This window comes from Brachyhypopomus gauderio, unplaced genomic scaffold (genome assembly GCF_052324685.1).
Source record: "Brachyhypopomus gauderio isolate BG-103 unplaced genomic scaffold, BGAUD_0.2 sc163, whole genome shotgun sequence".
Taxonomy (NCBI): Eukaryota; Metazoa; Chordata; class Actinopteri; order Gymnotiformes; family Hypopomidae; genus Brachyhypopomus; species Brachyhypopomus gauderio.
The window spans coordinates 145353-169401 of NW_027506984.1; the positions used below are offsets into that span (position 1 = coordinate 145353).

At 42.8% G+C, this 24049-nt stretch overlaps 3 protein-coding genes and 1 non-coding gene across 7 annotated transcripts; 3 read left to right on the plus strand and 1 right to left on the minus strand.

Annotated features, from left to right (window-relative positions):
* The first annotated feature begins 440 nt into the window (after positions 1-440).
* On the plus strand, positions 441-6190 carry sgo1 (shugoshin 1). Of its 4 annotated transcripts, none has more exons than XM_076994800.1 (10): positions 441-578; positions 1362-1511; positions 1764-1963; positions 2227-2279; positions 2626-2699; positions 2780-3673; positions 3764-3931; positions 4732-4887; positions 5255-5420; positions 5687-6190. In XM_076994800.1, exons 2-10 carry the CDS (start codon positions 1364-1366, stop codon positions 5811-5813), a joined length of 1986 nt encoding a protein of 661 aa, XP_076850915.1. In that variant the 5' UTR covers positions 441-578; positions 1362-1363; the 3' UTR covers positions 5814-6190. The 4 variants fall into 4 exon arrangements, with proteins under 4 accessions (XP_076850915.1, XP_076850917.1, XP_076850916.1 ...); XM_076994802.1 differs by having other exon boundaries at positions 5321-5420; XM_076994801.1 differs by having other exon boundaries at positions 4735-4887.
* Positions 6191-6248: 58 nt separating this feature from the next.
* Positions 6249-6320, minus strand: trnap-agg (transfer RNA proline (anticodon AGG)). Its single transcript has one exon. It is a non-coding gene; the product is annotated as a tRNA-Pro (tRNA).
* Positions 6321-6834: 514 nt separating this feature from the next.
* On the plus strand, positions 6835-9265 carry rpl14 (ribosomal protein L14). Its single transcript, XM_076994804.1, has 6 exons — positions 6835-6884; positions 7571-7672; positions 7801-7895; positions 8702-8801; positions 9010-9063; positions 9167-9265. The coding sequence occupies exons 1-6, from the start codon at positions 6882-6884 to the stop codon at positions 9236-9238; spliced, it is 426 nt and encodes a 141-aa protein (XP_076850919.1). The 5' UTR covers positions 6835-6881; the 3' UTR covers positions 9239-9265.
* An 11067-nt stretch (positions 9266-20332) lies between these two features.
* On the plus strand, positions 20333-23261 carry LOC143501223 (uncharacterized). Its single transcript, XM_076994797.1, has 3 exons — positions 20333-20399; positions 21359-22228; positions 22471-23261. The coding sequence occupies exons 2-3, from the start codon at positions 21478-21480 to the stop codon at positions 22608-22610; spliced, it is 891 nt and encodes a 296-aa protein (XP_076850912.1). The 5' UTR covers positions 20333-20399; positions 21359-21477; the 3' UTR covers positions 22611-23261.
* The last annotated feature ends 788 nt before the right edge of the window (positions 23262-24049 follow it).

Below are 24049 nucleotides of genomic sequence, written 5' to 3' on the forward strand. Positions count from 1 at the left end.
GTTCACCTAAATAATAGATCATTACGATCCTCAGTTCATACTCACACATGCAAACTCTGGCTTAGTTACATTAGCACTTCTAAACTATAGTTTGTCTGATCGTTATGTGTCATACATGTGTGCAACAAGTCACACTAAGACAAATTCCTTGTATGTGAAGCTTGATAAAGGAATAAAATTGTTTCGGTGGACTTTAGCACCATCTGGTGGAATAATAGAAGAATAACGACTTAAAGGCGACATTATTTAAATTACTATTATTATTTTGCTGTACATAAAAAATAAAGTTTAGCTGGTTTTGGAAATCAAATGGCATTTCTAGTAGAGCCGATTTATTATGATTTACAATTAAAACATAATTATATTTTCATAATTTCTATTTGAGTGAAACGGCTAACCCCGAATTTAAGGAAGTGACGCAGGCATCGTTTGACCAATCAGCGCCTGCAGCGCGTATTTCGAATGTCAACGTGCCGAGGCGGAAGCGCTGCGCTCAACTTCCGTCAGTTGTGCGACGCCGATTGTTTTGATGACTTTGTCCAAACTGTCCACGTTGTAGCCGTCTGTCTGTCTAACTGGTAAGTTGAAAAATAAATCGTCGTGCACGTCTTTTCTAGATAGGAAAACAATTAAAGCTTCGATAGGCGATTAGCTTAGCTAACTAACTAGCCGTTGTTGGTTTTGTAGACAGCAGCTCTGTATTCAGTCACACTCGCCACCTCCTCCAGGTTCAAATCTCACTCCGAGCGATCTTGAAAAGTTGGCAAGTTGTGCGCCGTGTTACACCGGAATCTGGAGACATCTGTTGCATTAAATATTACATTAAAGATTAATGCATGTCCAAGCTTTTGATCGCCCGATTACACTGCTTCTCTCTGTCTCTCCCCTTCTCCCCCGTGTGTCTCTGTCTCCGTCTCCCTGTATTTTTTCACTACCCCTAGATCCAGTCTTAATTTTTATTCTTTCTACGTTACTTGAAACTAAATTTAAACCTTACGTTGACTTCCTTCTACATTACAATAAATGACTGAGTACCTAAAGAATGTGTTAACACCGTACCTTATTTCTGGACAACACACATGCGCAGAAAATGTACACCAAAGGTCTCTATGGTCACGCATTTCGGTGTAACATGCTTTTATGTACGCTCCATGTATTTTACTTACTCTTCATGCTAATACTAATGAATACAGGGTAAACAGACACACATGCATGGCCTGATATAAACCCAATTGTTCATAAGAGAGACCATGGCACAATTGAAAAGTTCTGATTTAACTTCTCAGTATATTGAATTAATGGAATAATGACCGGTAGCCTAAAAATGTAGTAACTGGGCACGTTGCATATTAATGTTGCAGCCATGGTTCGCGAGAGGGTGGTGCAGAAAAAGTCATTCCAGCAGAGTCTGGATGACATCAAGGAGAAGATGAAGGAGAAACGAAACAAGCGTTTGGAGACGGCGTGTGCCGCCAGCCGCGGCCTGTCCAAACTCAAGAACAAAAACACGGGTAATGCGCGTTAATGCTCTTATGTTTTGTGGATCATTTAAAAAATGAACTTGGAACACGCATGTGTCTTTGTTGCCTATGTATGACACAGTATGTCTAACGTTACCTGAACAGAAAAGTGCGCATGGCAACAATGCATCGTGATGCTTAAATATTTTACACGTTGATGTTTTTCAAGGTCCTTCATGTTCTACGTGTTGATGATGCGTTCTGCTCGGAAGCTGAGTTTGCACTGCTGTCTTGTCTCCATAGCAACGGTGAAGCCGTTTGTGCTGAAGAGCGTGCAGGTTAACAACAAGGCCCTAGCTCTGGCCCTGCAGGCCGAGAGGGAGAAGGTACGGCAAGCGCAGGGGGTCATCCTGCAGTTGAAGGGGGAGAGGCAGGCTCTTCTTTTCCACCTGCTGATGCTGAAAAGGACGCTGAGAAAAACCAGTGCGGAGACACACACACAGGTGAGCCACTCTGCGCTGTGAGGGACACTGGTGCAGGGACAGTCACATGGGTGATCCACTCTAGTGAGGGACACTGGTGCAGGGACAGTCAAATAGGTGATCCACTCTACTGGGGGACACTATCAACTGCACTGAATAATTGTAAATATTCTGACAGATCATGAGCATTTGTGTGGACAAATGGACACTCAAAACGTTGAAGAAGGACAAATAAAAATATTCCAGAAACATCTTAATGGTTTCTTTTTCCATTTTCTTTTTAGATATCTTCTCCAGAAAAACCAAACCTAACCAGTCCTGGGTCCACCGGTCCTGGGTGACTAAAGTGTTTCTTCTGTATTAATAAATCCCACTGACAGCCTATAGATCAGGTTCAGCAACGACAAAAACTCCCAAGGATATTTTTCCAACCACCTGGTGTTGCAAATTAGCTTAAGCAAAGCAAGCTTTACTACATAGTCATGGGGAGACTTGAAATTCTAAGTGCAGTTCAGATGTCTTTGAGAACGTTACAATGAAAGGGTGTTGGGTCACTAACACAATGGGTCACTTAGTAAATCTCAGTATTCAGTCTAAAATTATCACTGACATTTAGAGACAGTTGTCTTGTTGGTAGATTGCACTCCTCGCTTGTCCATAATTTTGTAAGGACTTTGGTTTAGGCCGGAGCCACAAGTGGAAGCTGTCACTCAACAGGAGCTCCGCCCACTGGTCCAGACCTGCTCTCCAGAAGCTGGTAAGTCTTCCTGCACCACTTCTAGCACCACCTTTGACCTTAAAGCAATTCAGTGTGGCTGTAACTTCCGACTTTCTCAGACTCAGATCCTTGTGGACTTGGTGATGGACAGGCTTCTTTGCCGTTCTCTGTGGGAATGCGACGTCGGCGGGATGTAAGGAAGCGTTCGCAGCATGTGCGGAGGCGGAGCTCACTGTTTGACCCCGCCTCCGTAGGAATGTGCGTAAAGGAAGAGACGGAGCCCCCACCCTTGGACGCGAAGGAGGAATTTGACGACCGGCATGGCGAGATCATTCGTGAGACTGGCGCGTGTGTGGACACCACCTCAGCTACGGGGTGCGGGTCCGTTCATGACTGTTCCGGTGCGGGTTTGGACCCAGGGCCTCCTGAAGTCACAGCCGTCCAGCACTCCCCACCCGAGGCGCCGCAGCGGGATGTCTCCAGGCAAACGAAGAGGAAACCCCGCCAGGCCGCCGCTCGCCCCAAACCCGATCGGGGCCGCAAGCCTGACCGCGCCCCTCTAAAAAAGCCTTGGGAGAGCAGCAAACCGCGCTCGCGCTCCAAGAGCCGGGAACACCCGCGCGGTGGGGCCCGCGGCCCCAGGCCACCCCCGGCCGGCGAACGCCTCGACTCCTCACTCTGCGGTGGTGGCAACGACACATTCGACTTCGACTGCGAAGAGGCGGTCCACGTCACACCCTTCAGAGCAGGGAGCAAAGCCTCGGAGAGCCAATCGGAGGAAGCCACACCCGGTGCTGGTGCCAGTCCCTGTCCTGCTGCGCAGGTGGAGTCCAGTTCCTCTGACGAGGAAGCGGACGACAGCCTGTACGTGCCCGATAAGAAGATCAGACGTGCTCGTAGCCCTCCGCCGCGGCGAGCACGATCCAAGCGAAGGTCCATGCAGGAAGCCACGCAGAAAAGGGGGAAAGAAAACACTCCAGTGAAGCAGCGCACCACTGCTCCAGAGCACACGGGTGAGCACACGCTGATCTGGTGTCAGTCTCCCAGCTTCTGAAGAGTGTTCCTAATTCATTTTTTTTTTGGTGGTGGGTTTTATTTTGCAGACGACAGCAAAATGTGTGCTGAAACCTCGGTCTCGCCTTTCCTGCAAGTGCACACCGGACTACATTTCCCACAATCCCCTGATATGGACCTGCAGGTGATAGAATCTCCCGTATGTTCGCATCCTGAGAACTCCAGCCAGTCAAACCCAGGCCAAAAGAGCAGTAAAGGTAATCCCACATGCTAAAACAGCACTTCAGACTTCATCTGTGTGTGTGGTGCAACCAGAGGCCGTATATATATAATGGACAGTACATCACAGTTGACTCCAATTGTGAATTTTTGAAGCCACCAAGATGGCCGCACGGACGCTGCCATCTTGGATGCGCTGTAGAACCGGTAGGCAGGACAGTATCTCCGCCCCAACTCTGATCACATTCGTTAGGATACGCCCACCAGTATAGACGGGGTCGCGCATACGGACTGTGCCACCTAGCTAGCTACTACTGATCAAAGATATTGCTTCACTTAACACTAGGACTGCAAACGCCACGAAAAGCGACTGGTATTAGATGTCAACCAACGCAGCTATTAACTGTCAATCACCTTATTGCCACACCCCTTTAAGTAACACTTAATAACTTCTATAAAATCTGTTTATCATAGAGAAAAACACTGGGAGAGATACTAACGCAATGGGGTCTTAAAGAATTGACAAAATATAATTGCTCAAAAAACTTATTTTAAGTGTAATAAAAATTCAAAGTTTCTCGTCCGGCCTGTTCACTTACGTGAGAATGGGCGGGGTTAAAAGTTGTACTGCAGCCAGCCACTAGAGGGCAGCTGACTCACGGAGGCTTCACTTTTCACTCGTGTTGTCCAGTCCGCTTATATATACGGTCTCTGGGTGCAACTGACTCACGAGTGCATTATCACCAGTATCACCAGTCATAGTCAAATCGCTAGTCACGCACTTCCTCTGCCGACAAGGAAAGCAGATTTCATTTCTAACATGTTGCTCCTTTCACAGTAGACGGAGAATCTCCGATGTCTATGGCCCTTGCTGGGGAGGCGGGGCTCATGATGATTGACAGTCCTTTGTTTGACCTCACAAACGGTCCGAGTCAGTCAGCTGAGCAGGAGAACGACAGACCAGTGACGATGGCCAAGTGTAGCAGAAGAAAAGGTAATGTCCTCCTCTCTTCTCCTGTCACCATGGTGACCCTTCTGCACTTTAACGCAACTTTAACCAAATCTTCAGTCAACATGGCGACTTTGCTTTGACTTCAGTTTTGTAACTTCAGTGTCGCTTGGATTTTGTACTAGAAATAGTTAAATATACTTGTGATGAAGATTTACTCACGTTTTTTTGCATTATACTTATTGCATTATATAAGGGGGTATATAAGTCCTTATCAGACCTTCCACATCACACATGTAATGTGTTTCTAGCATTGCATTTATATGCATGTATTTGCTCGTGTACACATATATGTGGCATTATGGTCAGGCGTGTTTCTCACTGCATTCGTGCACTACTTCTGTTTCTACAGGTGGGCTGGTAGTACGTTCCTGTCTGGGCTTGGCTTTGAGTGACGTGACAAATCTTTCCCCCGCAGCCTATCACAAAGCTCTGCCCGGTCGTGACTCCTCCCCTGGGCCCGCCCGTAATAGACGTTGCACTGGTGCGGTGAACTACAAGGAGCCGTCACTCAGCTCGTAAGTCTCACTCATTCGTTTGATCCATTGTGTTTGCTTGTTTGTTTGTTTGAATATTCATAACCAAGGATTATGTGTAAGGATTATTAGATTATTGGGATTATGTGTAAGGATTATTAGATTATTGGGATTATGTGTAAGGATTATTAGTTTATTGGGATTATGTGTAGTGGATTATTAAAGATATTTAGAGAAGGTTATTAGAGAAATTGCTTGGAATAGAGGTGGAAAGTGTAGTTTCTCTCACCCTTTTTTTTCTCTCTTAGGAAGCTTCGTCGCGGCGATAAATTCACGGACACTCAGTTCCTGCGTTCACCCATCTTCAAGCAAAAGACTCGGCGCTCGGTTAAATCCATGGAGAAATACAACGAGTCCTTCGTGGGCTGCCGCTGAACATTTTGTTGTTTCGGGCTGCATTTAGTTAACTATTTTCATCGTTTTTTGTATGGCATCAGAGGTTTAAACTAAGTGAAATTTGTAATGTAAATAGTGTAAGATTGCTACTTTTAATAACAAATCATGACTAATAAAGTTTTTTTTGTTGTTTTTAAATGTTTTGTGGTTTTTTTTTAATGTTTTTCAGAGGTCTGCCATCTGTGAATTATTTTGGTGCCTTATAGCTACTTGGGAAAATGCATTAATATTCCATTCATTCCACAAAAACATGGACCCTGCTCATTACCATCTGATTATGATGGTGAGGTTGCAAAAAATGTATTGCAGATATGCTCTAGCATTTCCTCCCAATGGGAAATAAATCTTTGCATCAATTTGTCATGTCTTGTGTTCTATCAGGATGATCACTTTTCTTGTATTTAGAGAAAACAAGGGCTCGTCCGGGATTTGAACCCGGGACCTCTCGCACCCTAAGCGAGAATCATACCCCTAGACCAACGAGCCGTTGTAAGGGCTCTCCTTTTAGTGAAAGAGGTTTTCAAAATTGCCACGTATACTGCAAATGTATGGACGGGGAATTGCAACATTTGTTACTTTGCTGCCATCTAGTGGCCAGCTAACGGTTTGTTTTTGGAGCGGGTTTTCCATCCACCCCGTTTTTATGGATTTGGAAAATCCGAAAATAACTGAATGGAAAAATTCTGAATAAAAAAATTGCAAAAGGCTGTTTTAATTTTGTAGCAATCACAATATCGCTCTAGCCAAAATATTTAGAAAGTAACAGGTTGTTACTTCATTCTCGGAAGGTTTATGTTGTTTGACTACATGAGATCTTCAGAGATGTGCTGAGGAATTCATGAAACAAATATAGTGTAAAACATTTATTATATTTTTTATGGATAAAGACTCTAAACAGAGTTGGCCTATGTGTGTTCTATGAACATGAGAATTTCTTGTAATACTGGAGAAGACTGTAATACGGACGCGCATGCGCACTGCTGGGCGGAAGAAGTATCAGCCCGGAGCGGAAGTGCAATCGTTCTTTTTCTACCACGGTCTGCCATCATGGTGAGTGCCACTAGATATACGGAAAATAAACCTCAATAAAGGTTGAGTTATTTGTCCTTTTTGCTCACTGTAGTCCCACGGTTAAAGCGATAATACACCTGGGTGTGATTTCAAACCTATTCGTGAAGTATTTGGCCGGTGCTTTTGCCATAAAGTTGTGTCGTTTCGGTCGGGTCTCCCAACAACGTGGTGGCCGAGTTGAGTCGCACTAGGCCGGACGAGTTTAAACGTGTTTCTCCGTCAAACCTCCAACGCAACAAGCTTTAAATAATAACACATAACACCCAATATGGCTGCAGGTGTGGCGTTCTGAGGTTCATGTTGTTAGCTATAGCTAATGTGGCTACCTCACTAACGCCACTACATGAAGTGTAGCTAGCTGGGTCGGCTAACGGGGGTTGGGTGAAACAGTTCAAACACTTTAGTACGTTTGAAGATAAATGGGGCACTCATGTTCACTCTTAGGTTGTTGATGATTTGTAAATAAATGGGGCACTCTTGTTCACTCTTGGGCTGTTGAATATTTGTAAATAAATGGGGCACTCTTGTTCACTCATTTTCACTCTTGGGCTGTTGAATGTTTGTGTCCAGCCTGGTTAGCTGTGCTGCACCTACACAGTCACAGTGTGTGTGATCTGGCAAACTTGGCTAACCAGCTGGATGTTTTTTTTTTTTTTTTTAACCAGGTGTTCAAGCGTTTCGTCGAAATTGGCCGCGTCGCTTTCGTCGCCTTCGGACCTCACGAGGGTAAACTGGTGGCCATCGTGGATGTCATCGACCAGAACAGGGTGAGAACCGTGTCATGATCACTAGTGTGTGCGCTTAATGACGTTTTCCTCTGTAAAATTTCAGTCACACAGAAACGGCAAATCTCCAGGTGCAAGTTCCCCAAGCTCACGTTTGCTTGTTTGTGTAGGCACTGGTGGATGGGCCATGCTCTGGCGTGAAGAGGCAGTCTATGCCATTCAAGTGTATGCAGCTCACTGACTACGTCATCAAAGTACCCCACAGGTAAGTCGAAGGCACACTCAGTCCTTCATACTCCTAGAGGTCTTATTTTAGTCGAGTAGCCAGCTAAAATTGTAGTAATCTTGAATCGGTTTCAGGGAAGTTTTGTTGTTGCACAAGTGGCTTTGATATAAATGTGTAAAGTGCTCTCATGGCTAGACTTACTGAGCTGTTCACGCTCTGATGAGGGTATTTGTAGGAGACTGTTCTTTAAATTTTGTTTCTTCATGCACATAAAATACCCTGCAAGACCCTCCATGACCTATTAATTTGCCAGGTGTATTTTTAGGTCCGAAAATCAGTGTAATTTCTTGCTTTTACATGTGAATGTTTGTACTCATGTTACATGTGAATAAGGCTGGCAGCCTGTTTTTGTTTTGCAAGGGTTTTTTTTTGTCTGTTTGATTAAAGAATAGTACTGTCCAGATAACGATAAACTAGTTAGAAACGGATTGTTTTAGTATTCTGAAATTGAATCAACATCTAGACAAACATTGTCAAACATTTCAAACATGTTCATTGTCAAACATGTTCAGTCAAATTTGAATTTTTGAAAATTTGAAGTTTGAATCACTACAGTGGGCCAAAAATAGTTTTGTACAGTCACTTTACACCCATTGATTTGGTCACAAAAGCCATTACTTGCACTGCTTCATAGTGGTCTTGGACTAAATGACTCTGTGGACAATTGGACTAAATGACTCTGAACCAATAAAGGGGAGTGTGGGGGGTTGATCTACTTCATGTTGGAAAGCATCCTAGAACATGAATCCTCCCAAAAACACCACCCTCATTGATCATCTTCACAGTGCTCGTCAGAAGTATGTGAGGCGCGCTTGGGAGAAGGCAGAGATCAACCAGAAATGGGAGGCAAGTAGCTGGGCCAAGAAGATTGAAGCCAGGAAAAAGGTAAGTCACTCCAGCCCCCCAGCAGGTGGCGCCACACGAGAGTGGCCACGTCAGTCTTGTTTCGTCAGGATGGAGAGACGAGAGTGGCCACGTCAGTCTTGTTTCGTCAGGATGGAGAGACTATGAATCTGTCATTTAAACAAACGTTTAACCATCATCTTTAACTTGTTTGATCGTGTTTAATTTAGTCGTGTTCCCACTTTCACAGAGGGCCAAAATGACTGACTTTGACCGCTACAAGGTCATGAAAGCCAAGAAAATGGTAAGTGTGTGAGTTTTGAGGTCAGGTTTCGCAGTCCGTCCTCTTTTAGACTCTGTGGTGTTGGAGTGAAGATGCCCAACCTTGTTTTGTTTTGTCTGTGCAGAGGAACAAGGTCATCAAGCATGAGATGAAGAAGCTCCAGAAAGCCGCCTCCGCAGCAGCGAAGAAAGCCTGAATTCTCAATAAAATTGTTTGACTTGTACGCCTCGACTCCTTGTCTTGCTTTCCGTTAGTAATCCTGCTTTACACAGGGACTATTAGAAGCTTCTCTATAGCCACATTACACACTAGACTGTGCCACCCAAATTGGAAGATCAGAAAAACCACCTAAAGTCTGCAGATGAGATTTCTATCTTTAAATGGTTAAAGTTCCCCATGTAGTTGTTAAACCTGTAAGAACTCTGCAATGAGATAATGCGAGTCAAACAGAAAAGCAGCAAATTGTGGCACAAGAACACAGCTTGGATTGACTAACGTAGTATCTTACCTATTTTATAAAAGGGACACGATGTAATTCAAAGAATAGGACTCTGTTCCAATTTGTTGGTTCTTTAGAAATGATTGTCCATTTCTTTTGTCCGTAAAATTTCTAGTGTCTTCAGTTGTAAAAGTCATAGTGATAATAGTCATGTAACATGCAAATAACACTTTATGGTCACTCATCACTGGTGATTATTGCAGTGTTATTTGTATAAGCAATTGTGGATAGAGAAGAATCTGGTCAGTTGAAGTATGTTACTTTAAAAAGTGGTTATTTTGCCACACTATCGCAGCTATGTGTGACCCAGACAGTTGGTGATGATGTAGTATAGCAGTCAGTTTTCATATGTGGTTGTGATATGAGTAAAACCTAATTCATTGTGCTCTTGTCCCACATGAGAATTGGTTTCTTAAACATCGGACACTTTTCCGATGTTCTAATGTTGGCCTTCATGCCATGGACTCCCCCTCAGCTCAGGTTATGTGCATCAGCATTTTAGTGTTTTTGACACTGAGGATCTAACAAATCTGCGGGAGCTGTGTTGCTAAGGCCACAGCGCGGCCACAATTCGTAAAGTTTGGTTAGTCACATTATTGAATTTATGCATTCAAGAATCATGAAAGGGGTTGTTATCCAGTACTAGGTAGAAGTTTGACTTTAAAGACTCGCAGTTGATGTGTTCAGTGCAGTAACACTGCACTAACTAATGTTCCTCAGCATGGTTAACCTATAACAGCCTTCACTCTTGCAAACTGGGATATGCAAATTCTACACAGTCTTTCCTTGTGCTCATAAAGTACTGTTATTAAAATGCTACAGCAAATCTACCACAGGATCAGTGGTCCCGTCTTGGTGGTGTGTTATTTAAGGAACCTGCTGAGTCTTCGCAGGACACTATTATCGGACATCGTTTGGAGATGAAGCTTCCTGTCTTCTTCACGTTGATCTATTCTTGTCCACCTTTCTCTGGTACTGTGCTATTGAACACAGAGTAAAACAACCTTCCATTGACAGATGTCCTTTTTATGGGTAGGGTAAGAGTAATCTGTTGTTCTTTGTTTAGAGCTCAGATGGTTGATCCTCTGAAGAGTGATGAGAATGTTGGGACATCGTTATATAAGTAAGTTTAAGGTGTGATGCATGTCTACCCAAACTCATCAGTAAAGAATGGGAACTCTGTTTGGCTGTGTGATTTTACACCATAGCGTAAAAAAAACGTCACTTAAACCATACACCAATTAACAAAAATGATCAAGTTTATAACCAGGTCTAGGTCCAGGTTTTTCAATATCTCCAAGACAGCTGAGAACAGTGGTAACCTCATTAATTCAAATTCACTTGCATATTTGACAATAGTTACTGAATGAATAACAATGTCTTGCAGCACATACATAAATATATAAATAGGTAAGAAAAATAGCTCAAAGAATAGAAAGAAAACTAGGATATTTAAATGCATTAATGTCATTTATTATTTTATTGTATTTGTTGAAACCTTTTTTTGTAGGTTTAAACTGAGACAGGTTTCATGTCTAACTTTATTTTGTCCTCAAACCTAAAGGCCCACAGCACACAGCATAAATGTAGCACCACCTCCACATCACTATGCTGTCGGCCTAATGGGGGTAAGACATTCTGTCACTATGGGAAGGCTGTTCTACTTTTCTTAAAAGCGGAGGACAAATTTTGATTGCGGTGAAAAAAATCACAATTGACAAAATATGGCACATTTGCATTTGTGCTGCACTCGTCACGGACTACTGTGCTGGGCGCCTACTTCTCCACGTACCGGTATGATTTTCCCTCGTTTAGTTGTTCCCTTACGCCACTATTGGTCAACACCGTGAGCGCTCAGCCAGCCTCGCTGTGACTGAGATGTTATGACACTAGACTATCCTGTCCTAGTAACAGCGGCCCTAATCTCTTCCTTATTTTGATCAACCAAACTGTGGATATTCACTATGGTTTCCAAGTGTTCTACAGCACAACAGGCGTCTAAAAACTAATTATAATTCATAAACCCTCGCTGGTGAAGTACTTTCTCTGAAGAGCCAGATCTTCACTCAGGAAGTCCCATCTGGGTCGCCAAAATTGTCATAGAAATTCTCCGTCACAACAACCAGGGTCTCTCTGTAGGAAGAGTTACAAGCGCTCGGAGAGTGTCAGTCAGTGAAAGCAACACACACACAGAATGGTTACTTCTCCAAAATCACTCTAGATTATTGCTCATGCCACCAGTCATTATATACCATGAGGGCTGGCTGGTCATGTGTTACAAAGTCATTACAAAATCATATGATTTACAGTCATAAATGATATACATGTTAGTACCAAATATAAGAATAAATTCTGCACTCTTAGGGAAACTTACTCTTGTCGGGCACAGGTCTTCTGTCTGGAACAGGTCTTCTGTCTGGAACATGTCTCCATTCCTGCCTTCTCCCTGTCTAGTCCCCTTGACCCAGAGGGTGACCTTAAACATCCTCATTTGGTCGTACGCGATGTTAAAAAATACTCTTAGGAAAGTAGAGTTTGAGCTTTTTCTATAACATGATCCTTCAGCAGAGCACTGCTTCCTTCCTGAATTTCCTGGATTATTGAGGTCCAGGTTCAGCTTTCTCAGGTGTAATGAGAGGTTTGACCTCAGAGCTGAACAGAGCATAATAATTTACCTGAGTACAAATTCTAACACAGTGCTCACAACTACAGAGACCTCTACTCAGATCGAAGTCATATAACAAAAATCTTTTAGTATTGCAGAGCAATTGTTTGATGAAAAAGAGCAACACATCAGAGTTCAGTCTTTTAACCTTGTAACATTTATTAAATCTTACAAAGATCTTTGCAGAGCAGCAAAGGTGCACACAGACTATCTGCAGCACACCTAATGCAGCTCTGACTAAACTAAGTTCTCACAGAGTCTTTTGTCTCCGTGAGAGTAGCCCCCACAATAGTTACTCACACCTGCTACCTTATCAGAATGTGAGTGTGGGATCTGCCAGTCACACCATGTCCTAGCTCAACTATTTTCTTGTACTCTTCCATTCACCCCACAATCTAGTTTTCTGCAGAACAATATTACAGTTAACTCTTCAATAGATAGTTAGCTTATAATCAACATCATGAGGATCTCTCATTGAACTTATAATTCCCACCATATGCACAGCTAAGATCGTGGCAACATATACAAAGAACAACCACTCTAAACCAAGGTAATCCAGAAGTTGATGGAAGTGAGCAAGGTGAGCTCAGGGAGCTCCTCTTCCTGCAGTAATGAGGCTAATGAGGCTGCAGTGAGACACAAATTTGATTATATTAAGTTTTACGTCCCTTTCCTCATCATATAGTTACTGAATTTTCTTCGACATTGTCTTTCTGGACGGTAGTTCGTAACTTGCATCTGTTGACGCAATGTGTAGCGCTTCTTGTAAAGCCTTTATCTAGGACCACAGAGCAAACAACACTGCAAATAATGTGACGCGTCATGTATAAACGCGTGCGGAGTCGCGCGCTACGGCCACTGGCGAACGTTTAATCCAGTCTTAATGGTCCAATGAAGGTAATTTAAAAACCAGGACATTTCCACACTTAAAAAAAACCGGGACGCCATGGACAGGATGTGAAATACGGACATGTCCCGGGAAATACGGACGTTTGGTCAACCTATCGTACTAGTAATACATTTAGCAGCTAAGTTATCATTACTGACCTGCGCGTTAGCCCCAACATGTTTTGCGTTGAGGTGGTAACGAAGGGTGGAAGTGCTCCTGTGATAAGCGAACTCCTTCCTGCATAAAGTGCAAATAACACTGTTTGTGTTTGTACTTCCATCTGGAAGTTTCTTATATTAAAATTTCCCATCCACCAGCGTAGCCTCTTCAGTAATCTCCATCATGATCTTATTGTGCGTTCATATAATCTGTATGTCTGGAACTTGTGCACTGAGAAACATTCAACGGTGCAAAAGTGACAAATGCGTTAAAATGCATTTTTTAGTGCGTTAATTTTCCTGTAATTAATTAATCGAAATTAACGTGGTAAAGTCCCACGACTAATATATATATAATAATCTCTCTATATGGCTCTGCTGCTAACTAGCAGGCACACGAGCTAAAAGCTCACGAGACTAATTCGAAATATGATTGGTTGATAAAACTGCGCCCATGTTTAATATCAGTTACCATAGCACCCCTTGTTTATTAGCATGACGTCACATAGCGGCAACTGTATATAAACTCGCACTGAGAGTCATTTGCGGTATACAGACAGAGGAGAGCAGTACGCGGTCTTGGACACAGTTACAAGATTTATTTACCACAGCATATAGACTTCAGCTACGCAGATTGCTGCAGAGGTATGTATGTTTTTTGGACTTTTAGAGCTAAGGATTTCTGACGTTCCTTTGACTTTAATGATGTTTTTAAATGCGGTTTTAAAAGTAGCTATAGATTCAACATTTGTTTTTGGGAAAGAGCATCGATATATAGTGATTTTTGACGTTCCTTATTACTGATGTGCAATCCACTCAAACCTTTGGAACTTTTACATGTTTGATTCAAAGAGGCGGGGTCTAGCGTGCGTTAGTTCGTGGCGCAAACACCAAGTTGAAGCTGCGCGGAGTTTATAAATCCCACGAGAGGTCACTGTGGATTAAATGAAAAATTCGATTTACTAGCTAAATGTCCATTAAGCAATAGAACACGAGAGGGAGTGTGTTATCGCGAATAACATCATGTCACGTCCAGCCCCTCCCTCCTCCCTGGTCCTGCCTAGTTTTCCCTGTTCCCATGGTTTCTCCCTCTGTCTGTCACGCCCCTGTCTTTAGTGCCCGCACCTGAGTCTAGTTACACTCCCTTGTTTCAGTGTATATAATCCCCGTGGTGTTTCACTCCTGTGTTGGTCATTGTCTGTACGTAAGTCTTCCCTTACCTTCCTGCTCCTCCCTGCCTTCCTGATTTGTTCTTGGTCTTGGTTTTGATATCCTTGAGTTGTTGTTCCTGTGTTTACTCTGGTTTCCCCTGTCTGCGTATGGTTTTATCCCGTGTCCCTCTACCCCATTACTGATTATTGGTCTTGTCTCTTGTCATGTACTTTAGGTTTTATGTTTAACCTCGCTGTGGTCTGTTGTATGCTGCCTTCATTATGTTTAGGTGTAGTCAGACGTTGTTTATATATATCTCCCCTTTCGTTGTTACTCCCCTTAGTATTGTTGGGGGGGGAGGGATGGGTGATGTTCAAGTGTGCCAATGTGTATGATGTTAAAGTATTTGTTACATGTTTTATTGTGTATTAGGTGTCGAGGCAGTACTGTGAGAGTGGCAGACACAGCCAGAACAGTCAGTAGCATAGGCCAGAACCCAAAAGGGGCCGATCCCTTTTGTAGATCGGGAAAAGAAAGTAACAGATCTTAACACTAACGCTAGTGCCTGTTTGTTACAGAGATGGAGAGACTGACAGAGTTGGAAATACTGAAGGCCAGAATGATGCATGCAATACAAGAAGAAAACCTGGCCTATGAAAGAGAAAGGTTGCTGCACTCTGTATTTAAGTACATGAAAGATGAGAGATGGATTGAGATTGAACAGAAAATTAGAGAAATGCTGAGAGTGATGGCAAAGGAAAGAGAAGAAGAATGGAGAAATATTGAGAACATACGGGAGAAGTTTCAGAAGGAACTGGAAGATGATTTGCATCAAAAATATGTGGAGATACTTAGAGAAAGAAAAACAATATTTGATGAATTGAAGGTAAAGGAGACAGAGCTGAAAGACATAGATGAGAAACTCCAGAAAATAAAAGAGGAAACAAAGCAACCCATGGGGGGAGAGAGGCAGAGCCTGAGAGAGCGTGTGAAACAGATGTTCTCTCAGAGACTGACCTTCTTTACCCCTAAGAAGAGAGATCAGCAGAAAACTGCTGAAGATATCATCCATGCCTCTTTATTGGATGGAGTTCAGCACTGCACTGCAGTGCCGGTGGAACCTATTGCTAAGCCTCAGACCTCTAGTGGGCCAAAGGGGCAGAGCATGGAGGCTCAGCCCACAGCTGGTAAAGGTGATGGGCCCAAAGTCAAGAGCAAGTGGAGAAGGCTGATTGGTTGGCTCAACACGAAGACGGAGAAAAGCACAAGGAAGTAGAGGCGACATGGAATGTGTTTAGCTCTATCCGTAAGTGTGTCTTATATAAACACTTTACAGACATTGTCATTCTACAGAATTAATACCACTTAAATCCATTATACCATTATAGTTTGATGTAATTAAGGCCTTTTTAAACAGTACATAGTGTATGTTAACGTGCACCACATAAAACCCATGATCAGTGTGTTGGATGAAGGAAAAGAGAAAAGAGAGCAGATGAATTACAACCAGTTTTCAACATGTTTTCTCTTCAAACAGGCTCTGCAATCTGGCACCATGATGAAGTGCTCACCGTGGCTCAGGTTCAGCAGAAGAAGAGGAGACGGCTGATGAAACAGGAGCAGAAGAGACAGGTGTGGGACGCTCGCTGGAGAAAGTGGGAGAAGAAAAGGGCAGCGTAGAAGGCAGAAAAGAAAGCAAAGAAGGAGGAGACAGAACAAATGGGGAGAGCAGTGGGCTTCCAGACCTGCAAGAGAGGGTCAGGGAAGCAACAGCCCTCCACTTCTGTAGAAAGTGGGAGGGGCAAAGCCCCTGCAGAGCTGGAGGAAAGTGGGAGGTGCCAAACTCCTCTATATCTGGTGGGAGGTGGAAGGAGCCAAACACCTGTAGTACAGGTTGAAGATGGGAGGAGCAAAAGACCTCCTCTGCCTGACAGACTGAGAGGAGTGAGAGTGGGCTGGGCTGACCAGCTGTGTGAAGATGGATGTGGAGGTCATGGGTGAACTGTGACACTCTTTTCCATTTCCTGATTTCTGAAGAACTTCTTTGGTGTTTGGTTCATGGATTTATCCTCCATTTAATTTGTCTGCCTGTTTTCCAACCTTTGCTGTGATGACTGTACCACCCTGAGTAAACGTTCCTTCTTCTCCATTACAACTTCTAGACTGGTTTGGAGATTCTTTACCCTTCTTCAATGATGACTAGAAAGCCATGTTTGAATTATGTAAATTAATCATGTTGTTTGCTGCCAAGTTCTTCACTAAATCCATAATTTACAATTATAATAAATAATGTGTGTACAGAATAAACAAATCTTGAATAAATGCAAATGACACCAAACCAACCAACGTCCCACATCATATGCATGAAGGAGACATGACTGTTCTTCATAATGAGTATGTGAATGCAGACAGGTTAAATAATTAGGAGCAGGTGTAGTTTCTTCAATAATCATGGAGGAACACAGGCGTCGGCTCTGATTGGTTGAGAGTGATGGAGTGACAGGCCGGTTGGGAGCATGTGACTAATAGGAAATGGACAAAGGTACAGGGGGCGTGACAACCACTCACTGAGTTTAAATCACACAGGGCGCCAATTTAGTATTTACGCTAAAAGGAGCCTGCAGCTGAGGACACTATATATCCACTCAGAAATCAAGCAACACTCATATGTGAAATGAGAGGACCAGACTGTCAGTCTGAGATTCACTTCTTACAGCAGGTAGGGGTGTGTAATGGAGGGGAGTCTGATGGCATCCCTAATAATGTTGGCGGCGTATGTACCTTCCTCAAACAGGCAGGTGTGTACAGGGAAGAGGAGCCTTCATAAAGGAATACAGGAGTTGAAAAACTATGATCCACCAGATGACACCAGTTGACTATCAAGTACTTGAATCAGGGAAAGATCCCTAACTCAGCATCAGGTTTTATATTTATTCATTAAATTTGAGTGCAGCAAAACATTTTTAAGTAAATATGAGAATGAGATAATAATTTTAACTTTCATTGTTTTGTGTAATATTTTGTAAAACAAATGTATTCATTCTAAAGAGCTCCACTAATATATACTGGCATATTGGTTTGGGTTTGACATGAAAGTAAATAAATAATGTAAGGCAGATGTGAAGAGAGAAATGTATTCATACATTTGTTATAGAGACTAATTTAGTTAGGCAGAGTCTTGGGCCTCTAAGAAGAACATTTAATATGTTAATTTGATTTTCTAGTGTCTAGTGACTTTAGTGGTTTTATTGAGTGTTATCCAGTGGACAGTGTGTGAGGAGACCAGTGTGTGAGGGCATCAGCGTGTGAGGGGACCAGTGGCTTGATTATCATTCTATGTATGTAGCTCTAGTTTGAACAGCAGGAATCCAGTCCAGTCAAGTGCGGCCCTGGGTCTCCCCTGTTTCTGTGGGGGGTGCTTTCTCTCCCCCTATTTTCTCTCCTCTCCTGTGTGGATACAGTTGTACTGTATTATATATTATTGTTTTCATTTGATGTTTACATAAAAACAAAGTTGTCCTCCAAAGATGGAGGGGAGGGGGTGGAGGTGGGCCAAAAAAATAAAAAATATGTATGGGGAGTATAATTTTGGCAGGTGTTCTGTTGGTATTGCCAAAATTATACTCCCCTTACTAACCCCGCCCCTGTTGAACATTGAGACATGTGCTTTACATGATATGACCTACACATGCAGATAAGTCATCTAACCAAAAGACATGTCAGTCAGACACTGCAAACCTCAGATCTTGAGGGGAGTAGGATTTCGGTAGGCGTTGTAAGAGTACTGCCAAAATTATACTACCCATACTAAACCTGCCTCTGTTGAACATAGACACATGTGCTTTACATGGTATAACCTACACATCCAGATAAGTCACCAAAACAAAAGAGATGTCAGTCAGACACTGCAAACCTGAGATCATGAGGGGAGTATAACTTTGGCAGGTGTTCTGTTATTGCCAAATTTATACTCCCTTGTTAATCGGGGTGGGTTTGAGTACTGTGATTATAACTTAGTTCACTGAGCACTCTAGGTTTGTCCTAACCAGTGTCGCGTAGGGCTACGCCCCCCCCCTCTCCTCGCTGTCACTCCAGTGTCTCTGTTCCTCGTGGTTCTGTTGTTCCTTGCCCCTTAGCCAAGCCTTGCTTGTCTGTTGCCCCGGTTTCTGTCTGTCTGCCACGCCCGTGTCATGATCGTTGTCAGCTGTGTCTCGTTATGTCCCTTGTATATTAGTCCCTGTGTATTCCTAGTGCGTTGTCGGTTATTTGTTCTGTCGTGATTTGTTCCAGTGTGGATTGCCGTTTCAACTGTGGTTCGTGTGCTCTGTGTTTCCCTGCCTTGTTCGCGTTGCCCTGTCCGCTTTATGCCTGTTTACCTGTGTTACTCGGATTGCCCCCCCGTTATGACCCCTGAATGCTTTGATGACGACGATTATGGAATCCCCTGTAATAAATCTCGCTCTTCTCAGCATTTGTGTCCGTCCCCTCGCTCCGCAGCGCTTGCTGCGTTTCAACCAGTTTTGGATGAGGTGTTGGTCGGCCTTTTCTTACAATATCCACTTTTTCGTTGAATGGCCGTCTTGAAAATGGTGTTGTTATCCTGCAATTCCATCCTTTCCGCTTCCGCTACCTCACGGTAGGGCTGACTAGGAGCTGCTAACCAGAGCCATATAGAGATATATAGCCATATATCTCATATAGCCATCTCATATATATCATGAGATATATGTAAGAGTTGTACCTGTATTAAAATTGTAAAGCGACCTTGAGTATCTAGAAAGGCACTATATAAGTTGAACATTCATTCATGATATATATATATATATATATATTTAGATATAGGGGTGGGCATAGATTAATTTTTTAAATCTAGATTAATCTCACTGAAATCTTGAAATTAATCTAGATTAATCTATATTAAAATGGCTCATATGCGTGCTACCCAAGTAATGACTAAAAACCAGTTTTTGAGATAGGGTTTCTTAATACAGAGGGTGCATTAGACCAGGGGCTCATCTCCTGTTTCCAAAATGCATCAATGACTGCTTGAGAAAGCTGTTCTACTTTGATACTTGAAGAAAAAAAATAAAATGTAGGCTACTCGTGTTCAACGGTTTATTCAGTTAAACATGAATTTGTAAGCCTACATACTGGACATTGAAAGGGGTTGATAACATGTTTATTCAGCTAAACATGATATTTGAAATGTAAGCCAACATTTAGTACATTTAACCTCACTGACGTAATTTGGGGGGGACTTTTTCAAAAGCCAGTTTTGGTCCTCTGCAGTTTTAACGGTTAAAAATAAATATTTAAATAGCGACGAATCTAGCGCTAGGACCATGCAGAAAACGACCGCTCCGAGCTCCGCTCCGGTAACACTTTACGTTCCTAAAAATGAATTTTCCATGAAGCAAACCTGGCGACTTCGTGGCTGCATCCATGTAAACACACGTACGATTTGTAATTCACAGGTTTGAAAACTCGTTCTCGCCCCTACTGTGCAATTTGGTTAGGAATACAGCCGAACTAAACTATCAAGTTGAAAGTCATCATAGTTTGCTTACCCATTTTGACCCAGTTCCCAACCCAACTTTAGGAATAGATTAACGGCGATCATTTTTATATCGCCCGATAAGAGTATCAAATTAACGAACGCCGTTAACGGCCCAGCACTAATATATATATCATCATATAGCCATATAGCAATCTCTCTATATGGCTCTGCTACTAACTAGCTAGCACACGAGCTAAAAGCTCACGAGACTAATTCGAAATATGATTGGTTGATAAAACTGCCCCCATGTTTAATATCAGTTACCATAGCACCCATTGTTTATTAGCATGACGTCACATAGCGGCAACTGTATATAAACTCGCGCTGAGAGTCATTTGCGGTATACAGACAGAGGAGAGCAGTACGCGGTCTTGGACACAGTTACAAGATTTATTTACCACAGCATATAGACTTCAGCTACGCAGATTGCTGCAGAGGTATGTATGTTTTTTGGATTTTTAGAGCTAAGGATTTCTGACGTTCCTTTGACTTTAATGATGTTTTTAAATGCGGTTTTAAAAGTAGCTATAGATTCAACATTTGTTTTTGGGAAAGAGCATCGATATATAGTGATTTTTGACGTTCCTTATTACTGATGTGCAACCCACTCAAACCTTTGGAACTTTTACATGTTTGATTCAAAGAGGCGAGGTCTAGCGTGCGTTAGTTCGTGGCGCAAACACCAAGTTGAAGCTGCGCGGAGTTTATAAATCCCACGAGAGGTCACTGTGGATTAAATGAAAAATTCGATTTACTAGCTAAATATCCATTAAGCAATAGAACACGAGAGGGAGTGTGTTATCGCGAATAACATCATGTCACGTCCAGCCCCTCCCTCCTCCCTGGTCCTGCCTAGTTTTCCCCGTTCCCATGGTTTCTTCCTCTGTCTGTCACGCCCCTGTCTTTAGTGCCCGCACCTGAGTCTCGTTACACTCCCTTGTTTCAGTGTATATAATCCCCGTGGTGTTTCACTCCTGTGTCGGTCATTGTCTGTACGTCAGTCCTCCCTGCTCCTCCCTGCTCCTCCCTGCTCCTCCCTGCTCCTCCCTGCCTTCCTGATTTGTTCTTGGTCTTGATTTTGCTATCCTTGAGTTGTTGTTCCTGTGTTTACTCTGGTTTCCCCTGTCTGCGTATGGTTTTATCCCGTGTCCCTCTACCCCATTACTGATTATTGGTCTTGTCTCTTGTCATGTACTTTAGGTTTTATGTTTAACCTCGCTGTGGTCTGTTGTATGCTGCCTTCATTATGTTTAGGTGTAGTCAGACGTTGTTTATATATATCTCCCCTTCGTTGTTACTCCCCTTAGTATTGTTGGGGGGGGAGGGATGGGTGATGTTCAAGTGTGCCAATGTGTATGATGTTAAAGTATTTGTTACATGTTTTATTGTGTATTAGGTGTTGAGGCAGTACTGTGAGAGTGGCAGACACAGCCAGAACAGTCAGTAGCATAGGCCAGAACCCAAAAGGGGCCGATCCCTTTTGTAGATCGGGAAAAGAAAGTAAGAGAGTTGGAAATGGGGAGACTGACAGAGTTGGAAATACTGAAGGCCAGAATGATGCATGCAATACAAGAAGAAAACCTGGCCTATGAAAGAGAAAGGTTGCTGCACTCTGTATTTAAGTACATGAAAGACGAGAGATGGATTGAGATTGAACAGAAAATTAGAGAAATGCTGAGAGTGATGGCAAAGGAAAGAGAAGAAGAATGGAGAAAAATTGAGAAAATACGGGAGACGTTTCAGAAGGAACTGGAAGATGATTTGCATCAAAAATATGTGGAGATACTTAGAGAAAGAAAAACAATATTTGATGAATTGAAGGTAAAGGAGACAGAGCTGAAAGACATAGATGAGAAACTCCAGAAAATAAAAGAGGAAACAAAGCAACCCATGGGGGGAGAGAGGCAGAGCCTGAGAGAGCGTGTGAAACAGATGTTCTCTCAGAGACTGACCTTCTTTACCCCTAAGAAGGGAGATCAGCAGAAAACTGCTGAAGATATCATCCATGCCTCTTTATTGGATGGAGTTCAGCACTGCACTGCAGTGCCGGTGGAACCTATTGCTAAGCCTCAGACCTCTAGTGGGCCAAAGGGGCAGAGCATGGAGGCTCAGCCCACAGCTGGTAAAGGTGATGGGCCCAAATACAAGAGCACGAGGAGGAGGCTGATTGGTTGGCTCAACAAGAAGGTGAAAAAGCGCCTCCACAGGGCAATAAAGAAAAGCTTCAGGAAGGAGAGGCAACATGGAAACGAGTTTAGCTCTATCCGTAAGTGTGTCTTATATAAACACTTTACAGACATTGTCATTCTACAGAATTAATACCACTTAAATCCATTATACCATTACTACCATTATAGTTTGATGTAACTAAGGCCTTTTTAAACAGTACATAGTGTATGTTAACGTGCACCACATAAAACCCAGAATCAGTGTTAGATGAAGAAAAAGAAAGATAAGAGAAAGCAGATGAATTCCAACCAATTTTCAACATGTTTTCTCTTCAAACAGGCTCAATCTGGCACCGTGGTGAAGTGCTCACCGTGGCACAGGTTCAGCAGAAGAAGAGAAGATGGCTGATGAAACAGGAGCGGAAGAGAAAGGTGTGGGAGGCTCGCTGGAGAAAGTGGGAGGAGAAAAGGGCAGAGTAGAAGGCAGAAAAGAAAGCAAAGAAGGAGGAGACAGAACAAATGGGGAGAGCAGTGGGCTTCCAGACCTGCAAGAGAGGGTCAGGGAAGCAACAGCCCTCCACTTCTGTAGAAAGTGGGAGGGGCAAAGCCCCTGCAGAGCTGGAGGAAAGTGGGAGGTGCCAAACTCCTCTATATCTGGTGGGAGGTGGAAGGAGCCAAACACCTGTAGTACAGGTTGAAGATGGGAGGAGCAAAAGACCTCCTCTGCCTGACAGACTGAGAGGAGTGAGAGTGGGCTGGGCTGACCAGCTGTGTGAAAATGGATGTGGAGGTCATGGGTGAACTGTGACACTCTTTTCCATTTCCTGATTTCTGAAGAACTTCTTTGGTGTTTGGTTCATGGATTTATCCTCCATTTAATTTGTCTGCCTGTTTTCCAACCTTTGCTGTGATGACTGTACCACCCTGAGTAAACGTTCCTTCTTCTCCATTACAACTTCTAGACTGGTTTGGAGATTCTTTACCCTTCTTCAATGATGACTAATAAACCATTTTTGTACAATATATATATATATATTTTAGTACAATATTTGGCTCATCTATTTTCAGAAGCACTGCACCATATTGAACGAGGAGGAAATTCCAGCTCTAGTAAAATGCTCCAGCTGCTGCAAGAACATACACTGCCCCTTTTTATTTTGCAAAAATAAAAAGTTGTAAATGGAAATATTTTGATTGTATTTTTTCATGTATTTCTACCTGAATTTTATCTGCAAAACATTAAGTTTAATGTGCATTGAATTTTTCAAATCCTTTGCAGGTTACCTGCAACAAGATTATAATGCCATGTGGGACGTAAATACAAAGATTGAAGGTATAACTAGTATATGTAGTTATTTATATAGAAAAGGGAATTTGCTAAAAAATATATATATATTTTAAGCTTCTCACTTTTATTTTGAAATCCCTTGTCACGTGGTAATAGTAAGCCTTCAGCAGAGATAATCACGCGAGACTATAACGGAACTTCACCAGCGCGGTGCAGCTAGGATGAGAGAGCCATGGTGAGAGAGTCTCCCAGAGACGACAGAAATGTTTTAATTTAATTAACTGAATTAACGGATAGTTTGCGTTACCGTTGACGTTTGAGAAGATGCAGGTTACTGTAACCGAGCTTCTCGGGTGTTCAAGTCGCAGTGTAAAACAGATTAACTCCGAAGACACAAGTAGGAACTTCGCACCATTCTCTGTTTTATTCTCAAAACTTTTTTTCTTCTCTCTTTTTCAAGAACACGCTACAGCGCCCCAAGAGGCATTCCGTATCACCCAGGAACGTTCTTTATAAATCAGTTACATACATCCCCCCCCCAAATATAAACGTCTCTGTTTATAACACCCCAACACAAACAAATCACAGAGTAACAAAACAGAGAAATTAGACACTAAAACAGCAACAAAAA